This window comes from Mesoplodon densirostris, chromosome 2, assembly GCF_025265405.1.
Source record: "Mesoplodon densirostris isolate mMesDen1 chromosome 2, mMesDen1 primary haplotype, whole genome shotgun sequence".
Lineage (NCBI taxonomy): Eukaryota > Metazoa > Chordata > Mammalia > Artiodactyla > Ziphiidae > Mesoplodon > Mesoplodon densirostris.
The window spans coordinates 84833409-84855575 of record NC_082662.1 but is presented as its reverse complement, the minus strand read 5'-3'; the positions used below and the strand labels follow the sequence as shown (position 1 = coordinate 84855575).

The following is a 22167-nucleotide window of genomic DNA, read 5'->3' as shown; positions in this document are numbered from 1 at the left end:
GCAACTTTGCAGTAGTATGTTTGTCCATAAAGGTAAATATATCTGGAGTAGTCTTCAGTGTGGGAGATGTTTCCTTTATAAGGCAATAATGTTGAAACAATAATGACATTCTGACATTTTAAAACCAATTTAATATTTTTGCAGCTTTTGCAGAAAGCCGTCATTACTCCTGATTTTGAAAAAAACTACTGTGTCCCACCATATAGTGAATCAAAGTATAAACTTCAGAAAAAACGCAGAGTGAGTACAGTGACTCATTATTTAGAATGTTTAATGTGTTTGACTGTATATATTCAGTTTATCTAACATGGCTGTACAATTAAAGTATATACGTTTCCAAAGAAAATTGTTACAGATATCTAAGAGCCCGTAAAATATGGTTCCATAAACAACGTTTCATATAGATTTTCACAAAGTGAAAGCTCTTTTTTACCATCCTTAAAAACAGTGGCAGCCAGCATATGAGGTCACTGTCCACACCACACCTTTTGGCTTATAGGTACTGTTCACAGAAGGCTGGGAGCTCTGTTGTGGGCTTTTGTAGGGAACTGAATGTAACCATTAAAAACACTGGCCTATTTAGTCTGCCAAACGAAAGCATAGAAGGTATTTTCTTTAATAAAACACAGGGGACTACTTCCATTTCAACTAATAAGGATAAAGAAATTATTGAGAGAGCTTAAGAGGAAATCTGAGGATGGTGCTCCAGTAATGTCACTAATATGACCAGAGCACCCTGGCACATGGTAAACACTCCAGTATTTGTTGTGTGAATGAACAAAAAATGAAATTAAGCAAATAACTTGCTAGGAGTTTTCAAAAAAAATAGAAAGTTTTTGAATTTTAGAAATAATAGAAGTTTCTGGACTTGCTGGAGTGAGTATCTTTCTGAGACAACTCAGTAAAAGTGTTAATGTTTACATAAAAGCTCCAGAAGTAGAAATGTTTTTTATACATTACATCTTGTGTAGGGTATTCTAGACAATAAAAATTGAAGCTGTGGGTTACTCTCCCAAGTCAGCAGTTCTTACTAAGATACGAAGTAAATTTTAAGGAGCCCTCATTTAAGAAACTGACAGTGCTGTGCCTAATTTATCAAGAGAAATTGCTTTTTGTGATCTAATCATTTTATGAAAGGTGAATCTGGAGACTAATACATACATTCCTGTAAAGTAACCTTATTTGTTTTTCATGAAATTTTCTTTATAATTTTAGGGGGAGTGAGGTATAGTTTATACACTGCTTATTAAAATTAGAATTTTCTAATTGTTTCTGAAATTTGAATTTCAGCAAGAGCGACAAAAAACAGCAGGTGATGGCTGGTTTGGTATGAAAGCTCCAGAACTGACAGATGAACTGAAAAATGATCTCAGAGCACTGAAGATGAGAGCTAGCATGGACCCAAAAAGGTTTTACAAGAAAAATGATAGAGATGGCTTCCCCAAGTACTTCCAGGTATGAAGCAAACAGAATAATGGTAGTAATGTTCTGAGGATTTTAGTTTGGAAAGCACTATAGTGATTTGTTTACTCTTAAATGAATATTTACAGAGCACATCTGCTCGGGCCGTATAATAGTGGCCAGAACCCAATTCAGACAGCCACCAGCTTGTAATGGCTTTCCATATAGAAAGACGGTGTTCCAGACGGTAACTAGGTTTCCAAACGGTAACTAGCTTTTCATAATTTCTTCTCTAAAAATTATGAAACTTACAAGATGGGTGTACCACATATGAGTATTATTAGCCTAAGAGCAAGACGCCTTGCAGGATGGGGCAGGAAAGAGGGACTCATGTACACCAAACTCCTTTTTTTCAAGGTTCTTTATTCTGAAAACAAGTTAAAAGTTGGTTTCCAAAGTATTTTCAGATGAAAGTCCAATTGATTCACCCTCTGGTAGCTCTTAAGTTCATTTCGTTCTTCTTGGCTACCTTTCATGTCACTCATGGATTACTGTAATAGTCCTTTGCCTCCAGGTCTGCTCTCCCTTTTGGTCCATCCTCTATGTTGTAGGCAGTCATCTTTCCTTTAAAAAATAGCAGTCTGTTTTATGACACACCTCTGCTCAATGATAATCAAGATATTCAATGGTACCTTCAGTGATTCTTATAACCTACAGGATAGAGTCTTTACCCTTTAATGTAGCCCTTCACCATGTGCACCCAAACTAGCTCACCACTCCTTTTTTGGTCACATAGTCTCCTCTTAAGCTCCAACACACTCAGCTGCTCAGTCTTCTCAGGATATGCACAGACTGGTCTAGTCATTCTGACTTTACAAGTGTTTGGCTCTGCCATGTTTGCTTGGTGAAATTTTACCCATACAAATCCAAGCTAAAATGTCATCCTTTGTAAAACCTTCTTTATCTCCATTCGATAGAATTCGCCATTTAGTTTTCAGAGCATCTAGAGTGTTTTGTTCAGCATAATATTAGGTTATGCTTTAATTTTTTAGTTGCATACCTTTGGATCTTCCTTGAGACTCTGGGGGCTTCCCTGGTGGTGCAGTGGTTAAGAATCTGCCTGCCAGTGCAGGGGACATGGGTTTAAGCCCTGGGCTGGGAAGATCCCACATGCCACGGAGCAACTCGGCCCGTGCGCCACAACTACTGAGCCTGTGCTGTAGAGCCCGCAAGTCACAACTGCTGAAGCCTGCGCACCTAGAGCCTGTGCTCTGCAAGAAGAGAAGCCACTGCAGTGAGAAGCCTGTGCGCTGCAATGAAGAGTAGTCCCCGCTCGCCACAACTAGAGAAAGCCCACAAGCAGCAACGAAGACCCAATGCAGCCAAAAAATAAATAAATAAAATTTAAAAATTATTTTAAAATTAAATTAAATAAATAAAAATTTAAAAAAAGACTCTGGCCCCCTCACTGGCAGGGACCAGATATTCTTTGTCTTACACCTAGCACCTAGCACAGTGCCTGGCACATAGTAGACATTGTAAATTTTACTTGGTTGAACATATGAACAGATGCAGAGTGGTCAGTAAGAAGGTTCTACATTGGCAGCAATTATGATAACCTAGGAGATCAAATAGGTATATAGTAGAATGTATGTGTCAGTTTCATTAAATTGGAAAACTAAAACAAAAGACTATCTGTCCCACTTTTCCTCCTCTATTTAGACTATTCATCAAGAATTTACTGTCCAGCACTTATATAAAAGGAATTTTGGTTTTACTGTAAACTCTAATGAAGAAATGTCATTAGTAGGACCCAGTGCAGATTGAATAAGTGACTCTTTTTCTTTAAGAAAAGGCAAAACTAATTTTAATATTGGTAAATTGTAAGCTGTGTTTTCCATTACTTTCTATAAATATACTTTGTTAGAGCTACCCTGAGATATGAAAGATACTTGGCCTTCAGGTATTGCATGACTTATTTCAATCAATCATTCATAGATTGGAACCATTGTTGACAATCCAGCTGACTTCTACCATTCACGAGTTCCCAGGAAACAAAGGAAGAGAACTATTGTGGAGGAACTGCTGGCCGATTCTGAGTTCAGAAGGTAAAGGAATTTATGTTTCACTTTATAATATGTGTGCTTTCCCTTAGAATATGCATAAACTTTAAATTCAAGATAATTTTTAAATGCTTTAGCACAGAGTTTCTCAACAGCAGCACTATTATATATTTTTTGGATGGAATAATTATTAGCGGGGACTGTCCTGTACATTGTAGGATCTTTAACAGCCTCCCTGGTGTCTATCCACTAGATGTCAGTAGTGCACTCCCCTCCCCCGCAATTCATGACACTCAAAAATGTCTTCAAGCAGTTTCAGGTGGCCCCTGTGGGGCATAAGCATTCCCAATTTAGAACCACTGCTTTAGAGGGAAGCATGAAAGTATTTGGCTGACTAGAAGAGAATGAGCCCACAAAGGAGACTGGGAAAGAATAGCCAGGGAGGCATGAAGAAAACCAGGAGAGCACAGTGTCATAGAAGTCAAGGAAAGGGACTTCCCTGGTGGCGCAGTGCTTAAGAATCCGCCTGCCAGTGCAGGGGACACGGGTTCGATCCCTGGTCTGGGAAGATCCCACATGCCGCGGAGCAACTAAGCCTGTGCACCACAACTACTGAGCCCACATGGCACAACTACTGAAGCCCGCGCACCACAACGAAGAGCAGCCCCCGCTCGCCACAACTAGAGAAAGCCCGCGCGCAGCAACGTAGACCCAACGCAGCCAAACAAACAAACAAACAAATAAGGGGGATGTCAAGGAAAGAGAACTTTACAGGCAGGTATAAGCTGGAGGGAGTGGCTAACAGTAATAAGTGCTGCTGAGAGCTCAGTTGAGGTAAGAACTAAAAACTTAGGATTTAGTACCTGGAGGTCACAGTAACCTTGGCAAAAGGAGATTTCAGGGGAGTGATGGGGAGGAAAGCAGACTGGAAGGTACTTGAGAGTGAGTTGAAGAAATAAGAGAGAAATCTTTGAAGAAGTTTGGTTGTGAGCAAGACGAGAGAGTCACAGCTAGTGGATGGAGTTGGATTTTTTCTTTTTTCCTGAGATGGGGGCAATTTTAGTATGTTTAAATGTCCTTGAAGTAGGTATGTGTATAGTATAGATTTAAAAGCATACCTCATAGAAACCTCTGCCGAACTTCTAGATTCGTTTAATAGCAAAAGTGAAAATGTTTATCTAGGTTTTTTAAGCTGGTGTAATATATAGACATGGAAAACAAGTTTAACTTGAGTGTTATGTAAACTATTTAATGAGTCTGGTTTATGGTGAAATTTTTATAAACAAGCAATGCTCTTTTCTCACTTCTCTCTCCTTGGAAATCTCATCCCCACAGAGTTGTATTAATCTATATACTGTTGACTTTCAAATGTGTATGTCTAGTCTAGATGTCTCCTGAGTCCAGAGCCCATAACCAGCTACTGCCTCAGGAATATCTAATGGGTATCTCACAGGCCCCTCTAAGAGCTAACTTGGGGTCTACTGACCTCATCCTCCCTGTACATTCTGGTCCTCTCGCAGTGTTCTGTATCTCATGACCAAATGGCATCACCCTCCATCCATTAGGGCAAGTCCTGATACCTCTTCTCCCTTCAGTTCCATGTTCAAACTGTCAGAGTCCCTCCCGTTTTCCTATCTCTCAAGCCTGTCTGTTTCCTTCCCCACAGAGGTGTGTGGTACAAGGTGATTGAGTCTTTGCTTACTTAAAATTGACGTATATTTTGTAATCTTCATGATGGCAATCTCAGAAATTACAGCATGGGTCTCTAGTGGCTGAAAGTTTTCAAAAGTCTTCCTCTACCGTTGCCATTTTTTTCTTACTAGACTGCAAGCTCTGAGGGTAGGGACTACTATGGCTGGCTGGTTCACTGCTCTGTCCCCAGCACCTAGTATGGCTTCTTACACATGGTGGAACTTAGTGCAGATGTGATGAATAGATAGTGAAAATGCAAAAAAAAAAACAAAAAAAAAACCCATGAAATTTAGAAGTGCCTCCCTGCCACCGCCCCCCCCCCCCAAAAGGTTACATTAACTTCTAAGTTGGGTGTGTCATACTTTAGAACTTAAAGGTTTGGTTTTTCTTTTTAGATACAACCGAAGGAAGTACTCAGAGATTATGGCTGAAAAGGCAGCAAATGCAGCAGGAAAGAAGTTTCGAAAGAAGAAGAAGTTTCGCAATTAAGGTTCACCAAGCAAATCACAAAATTTTACATCTCCCCTTTATTTATTACTAAAGATATTTTGAAAACTAACACAAGCATCACATAAATTAACATAGCCTGGCCCTATTTATATATAGGGATTTCTCTTTGGAAAAAGTTGATTTTAGAGAGGATTAATCACATGCCCCTTGGGATAAAAATAGGGGTGTCTACAAAGGATCCACTCATGCTTAGACCCTTTGAGGAGGAAAAAAAGGAAAATAACCTCAGTCATTTAACATTTTTGTAAAGTTTTCAACATTTGGTTATTTAAAGAAAATTTAAAACATTTAAAATATAAAGTTTGCTAACATTCAAAAATTTTAAAGTAATATGATCAAACATACGTGAGCAATATTGTAATTATTATGTAGAGATGTGTGTGTAGGGGAGAGATCGTGCCCTTTTGTCAGTTGCACATTCAAGTCCAGAAAATTGGTGAAGCTGGGATACAGAGATCTTGTTGCCAGTATAACAGCCACAGTTGAAACCAAAGAAATGTTAAAAGTGTTCTTGGAGCATGTGTATGTTAGTATATGACCAAAGAACTAAATGAAGCTATGAAAAGGACTTAAAAGATAGACTACTTGGAAAGTTTGGGTTAAAGGTAGAAGCAGGAGAGCTATTTTCCTTCTTTAGCAACTGAAACAGGAGGAAAGATAGATTTTATCCAGATTCAATGTTGTGTTCCAGTGAAATAGTATTAATATAATTTTAGTTTGGCTAGGAGGTAAAGTGGCCCAGCCTATCTCATCTCCAGTGGCAGAAATATGCATCCTGGCTAAAGCAACTCACGACACCCAAGGAGTGTTGGCCATTTCTGTTAATGCTTCTTGGTGGGTTATTGCTTCCTTTATGTCATTATTCACGGGACGTCTATTTTGTAGCATACTGCTTTCTTGGGATTTCAGTAAATAAGAAATCTCCTAGGGCTTCCCTGGTGGCGCAGTGGTTGAGAGTCTGCCTGCCGATGCAGGGGACACAGGTTCGTGCCCCGGTCTGGGAAGATCCCACATGCCGCAGAGCGGCCGTGCCCGTGAGCCATGGCTGCTGAGCCTGCGCGTCCGGAGCCTGTGCTCTGCAACGGGAGAGGCCACAACAGTGAGAGGCCCGTGTACAGAAAAAAAAAAAAAGAAAGAAATCTTCTATTTTGTGTTTACTGCTTGGGATCATAAGCAGCCTAGTAAAAAAACTCACAATGACATTCATAGGTGGAGTTAGTTAGTGAAATATCTCTATCTGTTCTCTTTTATAGAAAAACTTTTATTCCAAGAATATTAAGTTTTGCCTTCTGGGTAAAATAAGGACCTGCTATGAGGGAATTAAATATAAAAACAAGAAATAATTTACCCTTTACACATTCTTCCAGAAGGAGACATTGTTAGTAGAACGTTTCTTCAGCTCATGCTACTATGCCATAAGAACAGTCAAAGCTGTCAATCCTTTTGTATGGTGTTTCTCGGTGCAATTGAGGACTTACGCAGTTTTTTCTCAGGCTCGAGGTGTGTGTCAACTTTTTATCTATTCATAACTTTCATGCTGGTTTCTGACTAGTGAATGCTAGAACAGGTTGAATTATTTGATACTTCAAAACTGCAGTTATGACAGATATTTGGTACATTATAGTGCATTTTACAGGGAAAGCAAGATTGGAGAACTCTAATCCTTCCCACACAGAGCAGCATTAGAGCTCTCTGGATTGGAAAGCAGTGATGAGGAACGAGAACTGAACCTAAGCGCCAAGTTCAGCTCTCACTAACCCACCTTAGAGGTGCTCACAGTACGTGTTTTGAGTACAGTTGACTCTTGAACAACACGGGAGTTAGGGGCACTGAATCCCATGCAGCTGAAAGTAAGAAACCTTAACAGTAGGCCCTCTGTATCCACAGTTCTGCATCTGAGAATCAACTGCTTTCAGATCATGTAGTATCAATACTTTAGTATGGATTTATTGAAAAAAATCTATGTATAGTGGACCTGCCCAGTTCAAGCCTGTGTTGTTCAAGGGTCAACTGTATTATAGTTACATTTTAACATGCTCTTTTTTTGTCTCCATTGATTCTTTTTTTTTTATCTTATATGTATTTTTGTAAGCCACATAAGTAACTTGGAACAAAGTAGAGAGTTATCAACAAATGTCAAATACCTTATTCAGTGAAATAAACAAATGCTTCAGCTAAAAGTCATTTAAAGTGATCTCTATTAACATTTACTTTAAGGAATTAAAACTGGTAAGATGCATAGTAGCTTCATCTCAAATGTGATCTTTACAAATTTATTTTAAATCTTCAAAACTGAGTATCAAAATATAACTAGGTAAAGGTCAGAAGGAAGTCTCTTAGTGCTCCCGGCCGTCTACAAAAATCTATACTTGAATAATATATGTATTTGTCTTGTTTTTTTTAAGCAAAGCAACTGTTGAGAAAAAGCTTTAGTGACTGGCTTCTGTCACTAAACTCACTTCACTTACTGGAACTATTTTAAGGCTTAATGACTATCAGAAATACATTGACTTCTCAACTGAAAAGCATTATAAAGTGTACAAAGTGCTGATGTAGTGTGCTAATGAAAGGAGGGCCTTCAGAATACCTTAAGGTCTTGAAAGATTTCTGAAATGCTTTTAAGACAGCTTATTAAAAAAAAAAAAAAGCCTACAAAGCTAGGTGTTTTTTTTTGTTTGTTTGTTTGTTTTTTGCCGTATGCGGGCCTCTCACTGTTGTGGCCTCTCCCGTTGTGGAGCACAGGCTCCGGACGCGCAGGCTCAGCGGCCATGGCTCACGGGCCCAGCCGCTCCGTGGCATGTGGGATCTTCCCGGACTGGGGCACGAACCCGTGTCCCCTGCATCGGCAGGCAGACTTTCAACCACTGTGCCACCAGGGGAGCCCCAAAGCTAGTTTTTTTTTGTTTTGTTTTCTAAAGTGAGGAAATTAGGGAAAGGAAAATGAAGATGGAAGAAGTTAGAAAACTAACAGTTGATGAAGGCAGGCTCTGAGCCTCCTGGCATCTAACACAAAAATCAGCTCTGCGTTCAGTGTTCTGCCATAATATAAAAACAAGGGCTTCCCTGGTGGCACAGTGGTTGAGAGTCCGCCTGCCGAGGCAGGGGACACGGGTTCGTGCCCCGGTCCGGGAAGATCCCACATGCCGCAGAGCGGCTGGGCCCGTGAGCCATGGCCGCTGAGCCTGCGCATCCGGAGCCTGTGCTCCACAACGGGAGAGGCCACAACAGTGAGAGGCCCGCGTACCGAAAAAAAAAAAAAAAAAAAAAAAACAGCTGCTTTAGAGAAACACCATTATACCTATTTTTAAGACCTGAAGAAATGTCGCATGGGTCTCATAACAAGGATGTCAGACTACAGGCCATGCTTGGCTGTCCAGAGGATAAATGGCAGGGTGTTAAAAGGAAGAAAGGCTGTATAGAAACGTTTAATGAAACTTTGACCAACTGGGATAAATTCAAGGAGTCCCACTCTTAGAAATAGCAAATTATAAGAAAACATCACATGAAAAAAATTTTCAGTACCACTTCTGGAATATGTGCAGATACTCATTCAGTTCAATCCCTCAAGCAATGACAACTACTGTTCAGAATAACTACCTACAACATCTTACTGAAAGCATTCAGTTAGGATTGAAACAAAATGATTTACGAACTCCCCAAGCATCTGAAGAGAATGCAAAATTCAGGTCTCATTGTTACACAACTTAAGTGAAGAATGAATGCTTTCAGTTTCTAATAGCTTCCCAGAAGCAGGGTCAGTAGCATGGCCTGCAGTTAAATGTCTTAAGCAGATCAGTGTTTTATCAAAGAACTGGAATGTCTCAAACTATGAAATGTGAATTTAGATAACAGTGGAGGAGGTTCTGAGATGGAAATGGTTATCAATAAATACTGAACACCAACTGTGAAAAAGGCAAAACTATTTTAGTTTCAGGTGATGGGTGGTGGATGATGTATGTTCATTCCAATTATCACTGCATAGAATTGCCCCAAGACTCAGTGATTCAGAACAACCACTGTTTTATTGTATCTCATGATTCAGTGGGTCAGGGCTTGGCTAGGTGATTTTTGCTCTACATGGTATCGAATGAGGTCGCTCAGTGGTATTCAGCTGGCTGCTGAACAGATCTGGAAGGCCTAAGACATTCCCTGACATGCCTGACACCTTGTAACATTTTCTTTTAAAAGCATGATGACAATTGAAATTTACCTTCAGTTTAATGGTAGTATAGCATAGAAATTGCTATAAAGCCAAAACATGACCCACACACTTTGGCACTGCATAGTGTTTAGGAAGTCCTGCTCTTCCCCACCTCCCTCCTTCCTAGTCACCCCTCCTGAGGGAAGAGGAATTGCTAACCAGATTGAAGTGAGCCCAGGATACTCACCGGGCTGTAGTTTTACAAATGAATAAAGTTGCTGTATTAACAGGTCAGAAACGATCTGCAGTCAGTCACTTTTGCCCTATTAGAGGGCACGCCTCTCATCCTCTCTTCCAAACGAGGTGGGAAATTAGACTTGGGGCCTTCTAGAGCCAGGCTTTCTCTGTGAATGGCAGGGGATGATAGGAACATGTTATTCAATCTCGGCTTACCTGAGAAATCCTGCAGTCAGGGTTGCTCTAAAGCTATTACATGAGTGGTATACTCTCTTTTCCATTGGCTCATCTTCCTTATGATTACAACCTCCTTGGCAGAATTGCAAAGCAGGAACTGGTAGGTTTCAGGCACCAAAATCCTGACCTCAAACCCCATGCAATGTACTGAAGTTCTAAGGTTTTGTTCATTAAGGGAAGAAAAATGAAATATGGATATGAAAACTATGGTTAGATTTAGTCCAATTACCATATGAATTTTAGCTCTCATGTGCAGTGAGGAATACTATAAATGACTTTGAGCGGTGTTCCTCAACCTTTTTAAATGGTAGGAAAGAAATATGTGCACGCAGTCATCTATATGAAAAAACATTTATGTGAAGTTTTGTTCAGCCCCTCCCTCCTACATCTACTCCACCCCCATAACCTAGGGAAGTTCACAGGAGTAATGTACTAAAGAGAACAAAAACAAGGTACACATTGTAGTTAATAAAATTTTTCTATATCTTGGTATTATCAGGAAGACCTATTTTTTCCCATTTTTATATATGTGTACCTACACACACCAAAATGGCTGGCTGTGAGACAATGATAACAGGTCATGGCTTAATTCTGTAATGTGAAGCTCATCAAAACCTTGGCCGATTTATCTGTAACATCTGCCCTTCTAGCCAAATCTGCCACTTTACCCACCTTCAACTCTCAGCTGCCCTCACCTGCCAGGAGGGGAGTGGATGTCAAATAAAGTGAGATGAAAAGATACAAAACAACTGGCTCAGTGCCTCTTACCTGTGCTTTGGTGACTGCTGGATGAATCACAACTTAAACACTTTTCACATATTTTACCTGACTGTAGTCCTTTAGGGTTGACTCTTGGTTTTTCATTTAGTGAAAATCATTATCCTGATTTAGCCAAAGGCATTTGAATCAAGATGAGCCTGCATTTCCTACAAGCTCAATCTCATCAATTCCAGTTACCCTCAATTCCACTCCACCTCAGTCAGTCACCATCATGGACTTACTTGAAACTGGTCAAGATACTGAACTCTGACTACCCCAATCTGTTATCCTGTTAGCCTTCCCTCCAGTTCCCTTTAACCCAACCTTGAATGCACTTTGGAATTATTCGAGGTGGCTCCCAAAGTACTGATGCCTGGGCCCCACCTTCAAAGACTGTAAACTCATGATCTCAAGTATTTCAGCTCCTCTCATTCTCCCAATCCTCCACCCCCATTAGGATACATTTTCCTCCCTAATCAATCTGGATCCGTTGGTCAGACATTTCTTTGTATGTGCCACTAGTCTTGTTCTTTCTTTCTTTTTCTGATACTCTCACCTGCCACTCCCAGCCAAGGAAACGCCCACTTTTCCTTCTGTGACCTCACCTGTCTAGAGAAACGATTCCTCCATGCATCCAGCTGCTATATTCAATAGCTTTTCCCTCTGTCTTCATCTGTTCTGGCCAGGAAATGTTATTTGACACTCCTGACCTTTCCTTCTTGAAGCTCCAGCTTCCCTTTGCTCCTGCGGGAATATGAACTTTCTGCTTCTCCTATTCCTCTGTTCTTTTTCCCTTCACTGGTTTTCTTACTATGCCCACTGCTCGTTGGTCCCCCATAATGCCTACCCTCTTATCTTCTTCCTCTGTACTGTCTTAACTTGAATGTCTTGTCCTCCCTCTCCCGCATTGCTCTCACCTCTCCGCAGAAGGCTCCAAAGTCTCCATCCTTACACTTGTACACCCCTGCTCCAGGTGCACAGTTCCTGTTATATGTGATATGCCCATCCATGTATCGTGAAGTCATCTCAAACTCAACATATCCAGAACCAGATACATCATCTTTCTGAGATGAATAAGTGCTTAGCACCGTGCCTGGCACGTGACAGGTACTCAAAGGGAAGCTACTATTCCCTGTTCTCCATCTTCCCCATTGGGGAAGCCTTCCTAAAACAGTTTTAATGATGCTGTTATGCTTTTTTACCTTCTGTGGCCTACCTCTGCCTAACAAGACATGAGGAAACCCCGACATTCAAGACCTGACATTCAAGACTAAAATGACACCACCAGGGGTTTATATTCATCACTCCCCCGCTCATGCTCCAAACTTCATTTGTGCTGGTCATCTGCCTATTTCTCTCACCGCTCTGCTCTGGACTACAGGAAATGACACTTCCCAGGTGCCAAATGACTTTGCAGTGAGACATTGACCTAAGACAAGGGCAGGAGAAGCAAGAAGTCAGGGTATTTCTCTCCTCTGCCTTGGGTTGGGTTGCAGCTCTGCCATCTCCCACCTCCCACCAGGCAACTTCCCACCATTGGATACCCCAGGATTCTGGGTTCTGGGAACACCATCTCCTCTCATTGTCCCCCTGGCACTAGGGGTGATAGAGGTTTCCTACTGTTGCAATATCTGGGTTGCCTACACTTTCATCACCTGTGTGACAATTCCCCATGTTAAATTCTCTAAAGTGATGTGTCTTTGCGCCCGACAGATTTTAGCCAAACCAAACTAGTTGATATTGAGTGGTCAGTCAACATATACCAAGTGCTGTGCATGCCAGCTACTGTGCTGGATACAGTGAGTTTTCACCTTTTATCTTTGTTCATATGGGTAACTCCACCTCAAATATTTTCCTTGCCTCCAACTCACCTAACAAAATACTACTGACCTTTCAAGCCCATTCAGAAACCAGTAGTTTGAGCATCTACTCTGTGCGAGGCAATGTGCCAGGTTCTGGCGGTGCCCAGGGAAGGAATGAGACCATCCCAGGCATCACTGAGCTGACACTCTACATTTCTTCATAAAATATTTTTTCAGACTTTTCCCCACCGATATGTACATTCTTGAAATTTCCATTTGACTGTGCTTATTTTTACTTTGTTTTTAATAAACGCTATATAGCACTTAAGTGCCAGGCACTGTTCTAAGGACTTACAAATACAACTTACTTTATGTAACCGTTATGTATGTATGTACATATGAAACATATATACATATGTAACAATTTAGGTTACCTTTAGGTAAACCTAGGAGGTAGGTGCTACTATTAACCTCATCGTTTTATGAATGAAGAAACCGAGGCACAGAAAGATTAAGTAACCTGCCTCATGTCACAGAGCTAGTATGAATAACTGTGACACTTTCATTTTAGCCTTGCACTATAGCTATCTGCATACCTATTTCAGCATCAACAGCAGAAACTGCCTTTTTTCCCCTTTCTTTTACAGTTACAGAACACATGGTTTTTAGCTGGGACTGTGTCCACCTTGGGGAAAAAAAAAAGCTAAGATTCCCACCTTTCCATGGGATGTGAGTGAATGTGGTATGTGCAACTTCTGGGAGGTGTCCTTCAAAGAAGGGTGAGCTTGGAATGGGGCTCTGTCCCTTTATCTTCTCCCCACTAACTAGTATGCTGATCTGATGGCAGGGCCAGGAGCAATCATCTTGGACCATGAGGTGGAACCTGCATTTTGAAGATGGAAGAATAAGGAGCCTCGGTCTCATGATCAAGCAGCTGCCATTCCCTGGACTTTCACACGAGAAAGAAACCTCTATCTTGGACTTCCCTGGTGGCGCAGTGTTTAGGAATCCGCCTGCCAGTGCAGGGTACACGGATTCGAGCCCTGGTCCAGGAAGATCCCACATGCTGCAGAGCAACGAAGCCCACGTGCCACAACTACTGAAGCCCGCACGCCTACAGCCCGTGCTCTGCAATGAGAAGCCACCGCAGTGAGAAGCCCGCGCACCGCAATGAAGAGTAGCCCCCACCCACTGCAACTAGAGAAAGCCCGCACACAGCAACAAAGAACCAATGCAGCTGAAAATAAATAAATTTATTTTTTAAAAAAACCTGTCTTGCCAAATCCACTGTTATTTTGAGTTTCCTGTCACTTGTAGCAAAACCAACCCTAATTAATGGGATCACCAATCCATGGCCCCCTGTCCCTCACTAGGACGAATGCTGTAAGAGAATGCACTCTTACTCAACTTTGTATTTCTTCCCAATATGGTTCCTTGCTCAAAGCCAGTACTCAAATATATATATATATATATATATATATATATATATATATATATATATATATATATATATAGAATAGAATAGGTGGATGAAGTTGTAGAATATTTTTTATATGCTGATGGATGTACAAAGCCCAAGAGGAAGCTGGAATGAAACCACCCCTAGCTGCTGGTCTTTAGAGTCTGTACCGGGTACAGGTGGCACAAGATGGGAATGTCTCCACCTTTGGGGCAGCTCCCACTTTGTGACTACCCTCCTGGAATCCTGGGTGTGTGAGGTAGAGCAGTGAAAGAGGGCACAAAGGAAATAGGTCCTCAAACATGAACACCTGTGATTTTCCCTTCTCCACCTTCATGCTTTTTCCTCTGCCCTCTTCTTACTTGCCTCAGAAGAGCAGGCACTTTTCCATCATGCCGAGGCTAATCCTTTCACCTTACCCCCATAACATCTTTGCACCCTAACTTTCTCATCCATAAAATAGGGATAATTCATACTTCTTAGGATTGGAGGGATAATTAAATGGCAAGGGTTAAATAAAGTTGCTGGCATAAAGCAGGTGTTTACAAAAATGTGAGATGTCTTCCTTTTCCTCTTGACTCCGTTCTCCTCAAGAGGAAACTTGCTCCATCAGTTCTTGGAGATAATGCTTTCTTCTGGTTTTCTTCCTACCTCTCTGGCTACCCTTTTTGTTCTCTTTGAAGAACTCATTCTTTGCCTATCCTTCAACTGTCTGTGCTCTGGGTTTCTGTCTTCAACCTTTATCTCTCCTTACTCGATCTATACTCTCCTTGCACGATCTCACTTGTGTCCAGAGCTTTAAGTGCCATCTGTAGGTGAATAAATTTTAAATCTCAAGCCTAGATCAGTCTCCTCAGCTGCAGACCTTCTCTTCTTTTCCTTCCCTCTCTCCCTACATACTTACTTTCCTTTAGTTCTTTCATTCAATAAATATTTATTGAGAGCTTGCCATGTCCTCGGCATTGAATATCAACCGCCAACTGTACATCTTCTCCAGGATGTTCCACAGAGACCTCAGGCTCAACACATAGAAATATGAACTTAGTTTTCCCCCAAACCCACTTCTCTCTCCTTCTGTCTCCTTTGTGACTGTTTCAGCATCCACTCATCTGCCCTAATTAGAAATGGGAGTCTTTCCTGACTGTTCCCTTTCTCTCCTCTATATATCCCTTAATTCATCAAGTCCCATCAATTTGGCCTCCTTTAATCTCTCTCCAATTTGTATACTTATCCCACTCCCCAAACACCTCCCTAGTTCCAGCCCTCATAATTTTCTTACCTAGATGACCTTAACTGCCCTGAACTGGTTGTAGATCCTCTCGTCTTGTGCTATTCCAGCCTGGAATCCACAATGTGGACAGAGGGCTGATACAGAACACACATCCAAACCCACAGCTAACATCATACTCAATGATAAAAAGCTGAAAGCATTCCCTCTAAGATCAGTAACAAGACAAGGATGCCCACTCTCGCCACTTTTATTCAACATAATTTCGGAAGTCCTAGACAAGCGATCAGAGAAAAAAAGGAAATAAAAGAAATCCAAATTGGAAAGGAAGAAGTAAAGTTGTCACTGTTTGCAGATGACATGATACTATACATAGAAAATCCTAAAGGTGCCACCAGAAAATGACTAGAGCTCATCAATGAATTCAGTAAAGTTGCAGGATACACAATTAATATACAGAAACCTGCTGCATTTCTATACACTAACAACGAAGTATCAGAATGAGGAATTAAGGAAACAACCCCATTTACCATCACATCAAAAAGAATAAGAGGGACTTCCCTGGTGGTCCACTGGTAAAAAATCTGCCTTCCAATGCAGGGGACGCGGGTTCAATCCGTGGTCAGGGAACTAAGATCCCACATGCTGTGGGGCAACTATGCCCACGTGCCACAACTACTGAGCTCGTGCACCTCAACGAGAGCCCGTGTGCCACAAACTACAGAGCCCATGCACTCTGGAGCCCACATGCCACAACTAGAGAAGAGAAAACCCGCACACCACAACTAGAGAGAAGCCCACACACTGCAATGAAGAGCCCGCATGCTGCAACAAAAGATCCTGCATGCCTTGACAAAGATCCTGCATGCCGCAACTAAGACCCGACACAGCCATAAAAAATTTTTTTAATTAAAAAAAAAAGAATAAGATGCCTAGGTATCTGTTTTGTAAATAAGTTCATTTGTATCATTTTTTAAGATTCCACATATAAGTGATATCTAAGGAGTCAAAAGACCTGCACTTCAAAAACTATAAGACACTGATGAAAGAAATTGAAGACCACACAAACAGTTGGAAAGATATACCATGTTCTTGGATTGGAAGAATCAATGCTGTTAAAATGACCATACTACCCAAGGCAATCTACAGACTCAACACAATCCCAAATTACCAATGGTATTTTTCACAGATATGGAACAAAAAAATTTTTAATTTGGAGGAAACACAAAAGACCCCAAAAATAATAATAGCCAAAATAATCCCGAGAAAGAACAGAGCTGGAGGAATCATGCTCCCTGACTTCAGACTATACTACAAAGCTACAGTCATCAAAACAGTATGATACTGGCACAGAGACAGACACCTAGATCAACAGAACAGGATAAAAAGCCCAGAAATAAACCCACACACGTATGGTCAAAATTAATCTATGACAAAGCAGGCAAGAATAATCAATGAAGAAAAGACAGTCTCTTCAATAAATGGTGCTGGGAAAAAGGGAACAGCTACATGTATAAGAATGAAATTAGAGTATTCTCTAACACCATATAAAAAATAAACTCAAAATGGATTAAAGACCTAAATGTAAGACTGGATACTATAAAACTCCTAGAGGAAAACATAGGCAGGACACTCTTTGACATAAATCGCAGCAATATTTTTTTGGACCTGTTTCCTAGAGTAATGGAAATAAAAACAAAATAAAACAAATGGGGCAAAATTAAACTTAAAAGCTTTTGCACAGCAAAGGAAACCACAGACAAAAAGACAACTTACGGACTGGGAGAAGATATTTGCAAACGATGCTACCAACAAGGGATTAATTTCCAGAATATACAAACAGCTCATACAGCTTAATATCTAAAAAACAACCCAATTAAAAAAAATAGGCAGAAGACCTAAACACATTTCTCCAAAGAGGACATACAGAGGGCCAACAGTCACATGAAAAGATGCTCAACATCACTAATTATTAGTGAAATGCAAATCAAAACTACAAAGAGGTATCACCTCACACCAGTCATTATGGCCATCATTAAAAAGTCTACAAATAATAAATTCTGGAGAGGGTGTGGAGAAAAAGGAACCCTCCTACACTGTTAGCGGGAATGTAAATTGTTGCAGCCACTATGGAGAACAGTACGGAGGTTCTTCAAAAAACTAAAAATAGAGTTACCATATGATCCAGCAATCCCATTCCTGGGCATATATTTGGAGAAAATTCTAACTCAAAAAGATACACGCACCCCAATGTTCATAGCAGCATTATTTACAATAGCCAAGACATGGACACAATCTAAATGTCCATCAACAGAAGAATGGGTAAAGATGTGGGGTGTGTGTGTGTGTGTGTGTGTGTGTAGACTTTAAAAAATATATTTATTTTTAAATTTATTTTGGCTGCGCTGGGTCTTAGCTGTGGCACGCAGGATCTTCATTGTGGCATGCAGGATCTTTTAGTTGTGGCATGCGGGCTTCTTAGTTGTGGCAAGCGGGCTTCTTAGTTGTGGCACGTGGACTTCTTAGTTGCAGCATGCATGCAGGATCTAGTTCCCTGACCAGGGATCAAACCCAGGCCCCCTGCATTGGGAGTGTGGAGTCTTATCCACTGGGCCACCAGGGAATATTATATATTATATTAATACTATATATTCCATATATATATAATGGAATATTACTCAGCCATAAAAATAATGCCATTTGCAGCAACATGGATGGACCTAGAGATTATCATACTAAGTGAAGTAAGTCAGAGAAAGACAAATATATGATATCACTTATATGTGGAATCTTAAAAAATGATACAAATGAACTTATTTACAAACCAGAAATAGACTCACAACTAAAGAAAACAAACTTATGGTTACCAAAGAGGAAAGGGGGGGAGGGAAATTTGGGATTAATCGACAGAGACTACTAAATATGAAACAGATAACAAGGACCTGCTGTATAGCACAGGGAACTATACTCAGTATCTTGTAATAACCTATATTGGAAAAGAATCTGAAAAAGAATGTATATGTATATGTATGACTGAATCAATTTGCCAGACCCCTGACACGTGGTAATTCAACTATATTTCCATATGAAAAATTAAAAAGAAAAAAGCTGGGGCTTCCCTGGTGGCGCAGTGGTTGAGAATCTGCCTGCTAATGCAGGGGACACGGGTTTGAGCCCTGGTCTGGGAGGATCCCATATGCCGCGGAGCAACTAGGCCCGTGAGCCACAACTACTGAGCCTGCACGTCTGTGCTCCGCAACAAGAGAGGCCGTCATAGTGAGAGGCCCGCACACCGCGATGAAGAGTGGCCCCTGCTTGCCACAACTAGAGAAAGCCCTCGCACAGAAACGAAGACCCAACATAGCAAAAATTAATTAATTAATTAATAAACTCCTACCCCCAACATCTAAAAAAAAAAAAAAGACTTAAAAAAAAAAAGAAAAAAGCTAGGCAATGGTTTCCTATTGCCTTTAGGGCAAAGTCCACACTCCTTAACATGGTGTACAAGACCTTCAGGACATGGTCCCTGCTGGAATCACCTTGTAAAGAGATATCTTGTTTACATATTTCTCTATGCTTAGTAGGAGGAGCTCCTAAAGGGTGTATTTATGGCTGAGATCCAGCATGGAGCAGAACATAAGGAGTTAATAAATGTTTGTTAAATCAAATTCAGTAAATCTTTAATGGATAAGCAGTATCAGGGCTGACTACTGGAAAGTGAACTTAAGCGCAGGCACCAAATGCTTCTTATTCCTTCCTCATTAGCTTAGGAATTTTTTTTTGCTCTATCTTTTTAAAATTAACTTATTACAAGGATAAGATAGGCTTATTATGAAAACGACTCAAACATTACAAACAGGCAATCAGTAAAAAGACCCCCACCCTTCATACCACTGTCCCTCCTGCCCCAGCTCTGTTAACCATTCATATATCGTTCCAGAAATTTTCTCTGCACACACAGTCATGCTAATATACATTATTACTACTATTATTATTAGCATTACTTAACATAAAAAGAATAATATTAAGTATACTCATTTATGCATCAATTTTTTTCATATAATCTTGGTTATTTTTCCATAGCAGTACATATGGATCTTCCTCATTTTTTAAAGGTCTGCATTGTATTCAATTCAATTACAAGGCTCTACCATACTTTCTTCAAACAGTTCATTATTGATGGACATGTAGGTTATTTCCAGCTTGAGGCCATTCTATTAAAAAAAATTTTTTTTTTTTTTTTTTTCCCCGCACCGTGCAGGGATCTTGTAGGATCTTAGTTCCCTGACCAGGGATCAAACCCGGGCCCCTGGCAGTGAAAGCGTGGAGTCCCAACCACTGGATTGCCAGGGAATTCCGAAGGCCATTTTAAACAATGCTGCATTTACAGAAGAAAATTAAATGTCAATCTTACCAACAACATACTCTACATGTTATGAAACAGCTGAAAGATGGTTTCTAGTTGTAGTTTCAATCCATGTCTTGTTATGAGTGAAGGTGAGCATCTTTTTATACATAGAATAATTCGTATTTCTTTTTTGTAATTTATCTGTTCTTGAGTTTGGTCATTTTTCTACTGCATCGTTGGTCATTTTCTTACTGGTTTGTAGGAGTTCTTTACATTTTAAGGAAACCAGCCCTTTTTTTGTGATATGTATTGTAATTATTCTTTCCCAGTTTGTCTTTTGATTTGTTTACGGTATCTTTTTTGTCTTAGAGAAATTCATATATTTGTATTTATCAATTTTTAAAATTCTTCTAGGTTTGGGATTATATTGCACTCAGATTATTAAATAACTTCATCACGTTTTATTTTAGTGCTTTTCCTGGTTTTATTTTTATACCTGTATTTTCTTCATCCGGAATATACTTTTGTAAAAGGAGGGAAGTGGGAATTTTGTCCCAGAACCACTGATAATGAACATTCTTCCTCTTCTACACTAATTTGAAATGCCACTTTTATCATTGTTCGTGAGAGTAAAATGGATACAATCTCTATGAGAGTAATTTGGCAGTATCTATCAAAGAATACACAAATAAACCTTTGACACAGCAATTCAACTTCCTAGGAATCTATCCTACAGATACGTTTGCACTTGTGTACAATAATGTAAGAATAAGGATGTTCACTGAAACATTGTAACAGGAAAATACTGGACACTTAAATGACCAACTATTGGGGACTATTAAATCATTATGATACTTATGTGCAATGGAACAAGGCAGCTCTATTGTATTAATAAGTGAACTAGCAAGCATAATATACTACCAATCGTAATGCTATATTACCTATATCAGTAACATCAACAAACATAAAGAAAGAGAATAGATATAGAAATGCTGACATGTGCATAAAATAAATCTGAAAATACTTCCAAGAAACCATTTTTACTGATGGCTTATAGAGAGAATTGAAAGGCTGGGATATAGGAAAAACAAAGATGTTTACTTTTCCCTGTACCTTTTTTGACAATTTTGGATTTTGTATTTTTTGCATGAATTGTTTGTTACAATGAGTTTTTAAAATTTCATTCATTCATTCGCCTTTAGCGAGGTGGAACCGTAACCTCGTGCAAAGCTATGAACTGTCAGAAGAAGTACAAGAGAGTCATCCCTGCCTAGAGCAGCTGACAAGCAGAGTGGACCTCGGGTCTCTTTGCACCGGAATCGTGGAGGAGGGGAGAGGGCGTTCTTATTCAAAAGTCAGATTCCTGGGCCCCACCTTGATCGACTGAATGAGAGTGACGCCCAGAAATCTGCATTTCTGACAGGATCCCACTGGGGATTCAAGTACATGACAATTCGGAAGCCTTCTGGGCTGGAGGGGCAGCTCACTGTGTGGGCGCGTTTCCTCGTCCTTTGCTCACCTCTCCCTAGCAGCCATGCTCGCGCTCCTGGCGAGGGGGCGTACCCCCAGGGCCTGGGGCAGGTCTCCCGGAACACCCTAGACCCGGGCCTCCCCCGCGCTCTGCTCAGGCCGAAACCATGAGGCTTCGCTTCGCCGCCGCCCAGGCCGCTCTTCCCAGTTCCCGGATCCGGCTCCAGAGTCTGCAGGGCCCAGGCCCAGAGCCGCTGAGCCAGGGAAGCAGGGGGAAGGACAGACCAGAGGTCCGAGCGGCTAGAGGTGAAAGAGCTGCAGAAGCCGAAGGGACTGGGCAGAGGATGCGAGGCCAGTTCATCATCCCTTTAGGAAAATGAGAGAAATGACAGGTGTAGAAAATAAATTACGTACTGGGGGAAAAACTGCGACTCCGCCGGGACTCGAACCCGGAACCTTTGAATGCCTTCAGCCTCTAGAAGTCCAATGCGCTATCCATTGCGCCACGGAGCCACCTGTTGGACTCCCTGCGCATCTGCTCTGTTAAGCCAGAGGCGACGGCCCCGCGCCCTTCCCACCACCCCCTTAGCTGTTGGTCTGTATCGCAGAGGCCAGGGCACTGACAGACACCGGCCGCAAGCGCCCGTCCTCACCCGGAGACCGCCTCTTAACGAAACCGGGGAGTCTTGAAAGCGACGGGCGGGCGCGAGTCCGCCGGGTGCCGGCTGGTGCATCTGAGGACAGCCGCAGCCCGGTCTCCGGCCCGCCCTGGGCAACGCCGTACCTGGCCGCGCAGGACAAATCACGCCCGCGCTCTTCC

General features: G+C 41.2%; 1 protein-coding gene, 1 long non-coding RNA gene and 1 other non-coding gene across 6 annotated transcripts in view; 1 reads left to right on the top strand and 2 right to left on the bottom strand.

Annotated features, from left to right (window-relative positions):
• The window catches only part of DNTTIP2 (deoxynucleotidyltransferase terminal interacting protein 2), a 21453-nt gene extending 7375 nt beyond the window's left edge, over positions 1-14078 (top strand). For 2 of the 4 annotated variants that reach the window (XM_060090153.1, XM_060090155.1), the window contains exons 4-7: positions 145-240; positions 1291-1455; positions 3400-3509; positions 5552-7850. In XM_060090153.1, coding sequence (XP_059946136.1) covers positions 145-240; positions 1291-1455; positions 3400-3509; positions 5552-5645 — 465 coding nt within the window. In that variant the 3' untranslated portion in view covers positions 5646-7850. Of the gene's footprint in view, positions 1-144; positions 241-1290; positions 1456-3399; positions 3510-5551; positions 7851-13489; positions 13585-13689 lie in introns of those variants that run through there. The other 2 variants (XR_009531145.1, XM_060090154.1) reach the window with 2 other exon arrangements.
• Positions 1858-22167, bottom strand: LOC132484059 (uncharacterized). The gene is made up of 3 exons (XR_009531147.1): positions 21762-22167; positions 10055-10211; positions 1858-2025 (listed from the first exon to the last, which is right to left on the bottom strand). It is a non-coding gene; the product is annotated as an uncharacterized LOC132484059 (long non-coding RNA).
• On the bottom strand, positions 21776-21860 carry TRNAR-UCU (transfer RNA arginine (anticodon UCU)). Its single transcript is given in 2 exon segments — positions 21776-21811; positions 21824-21860. It is a non-coding gene; the product is annotated as a tRNA-Arg (tRNA).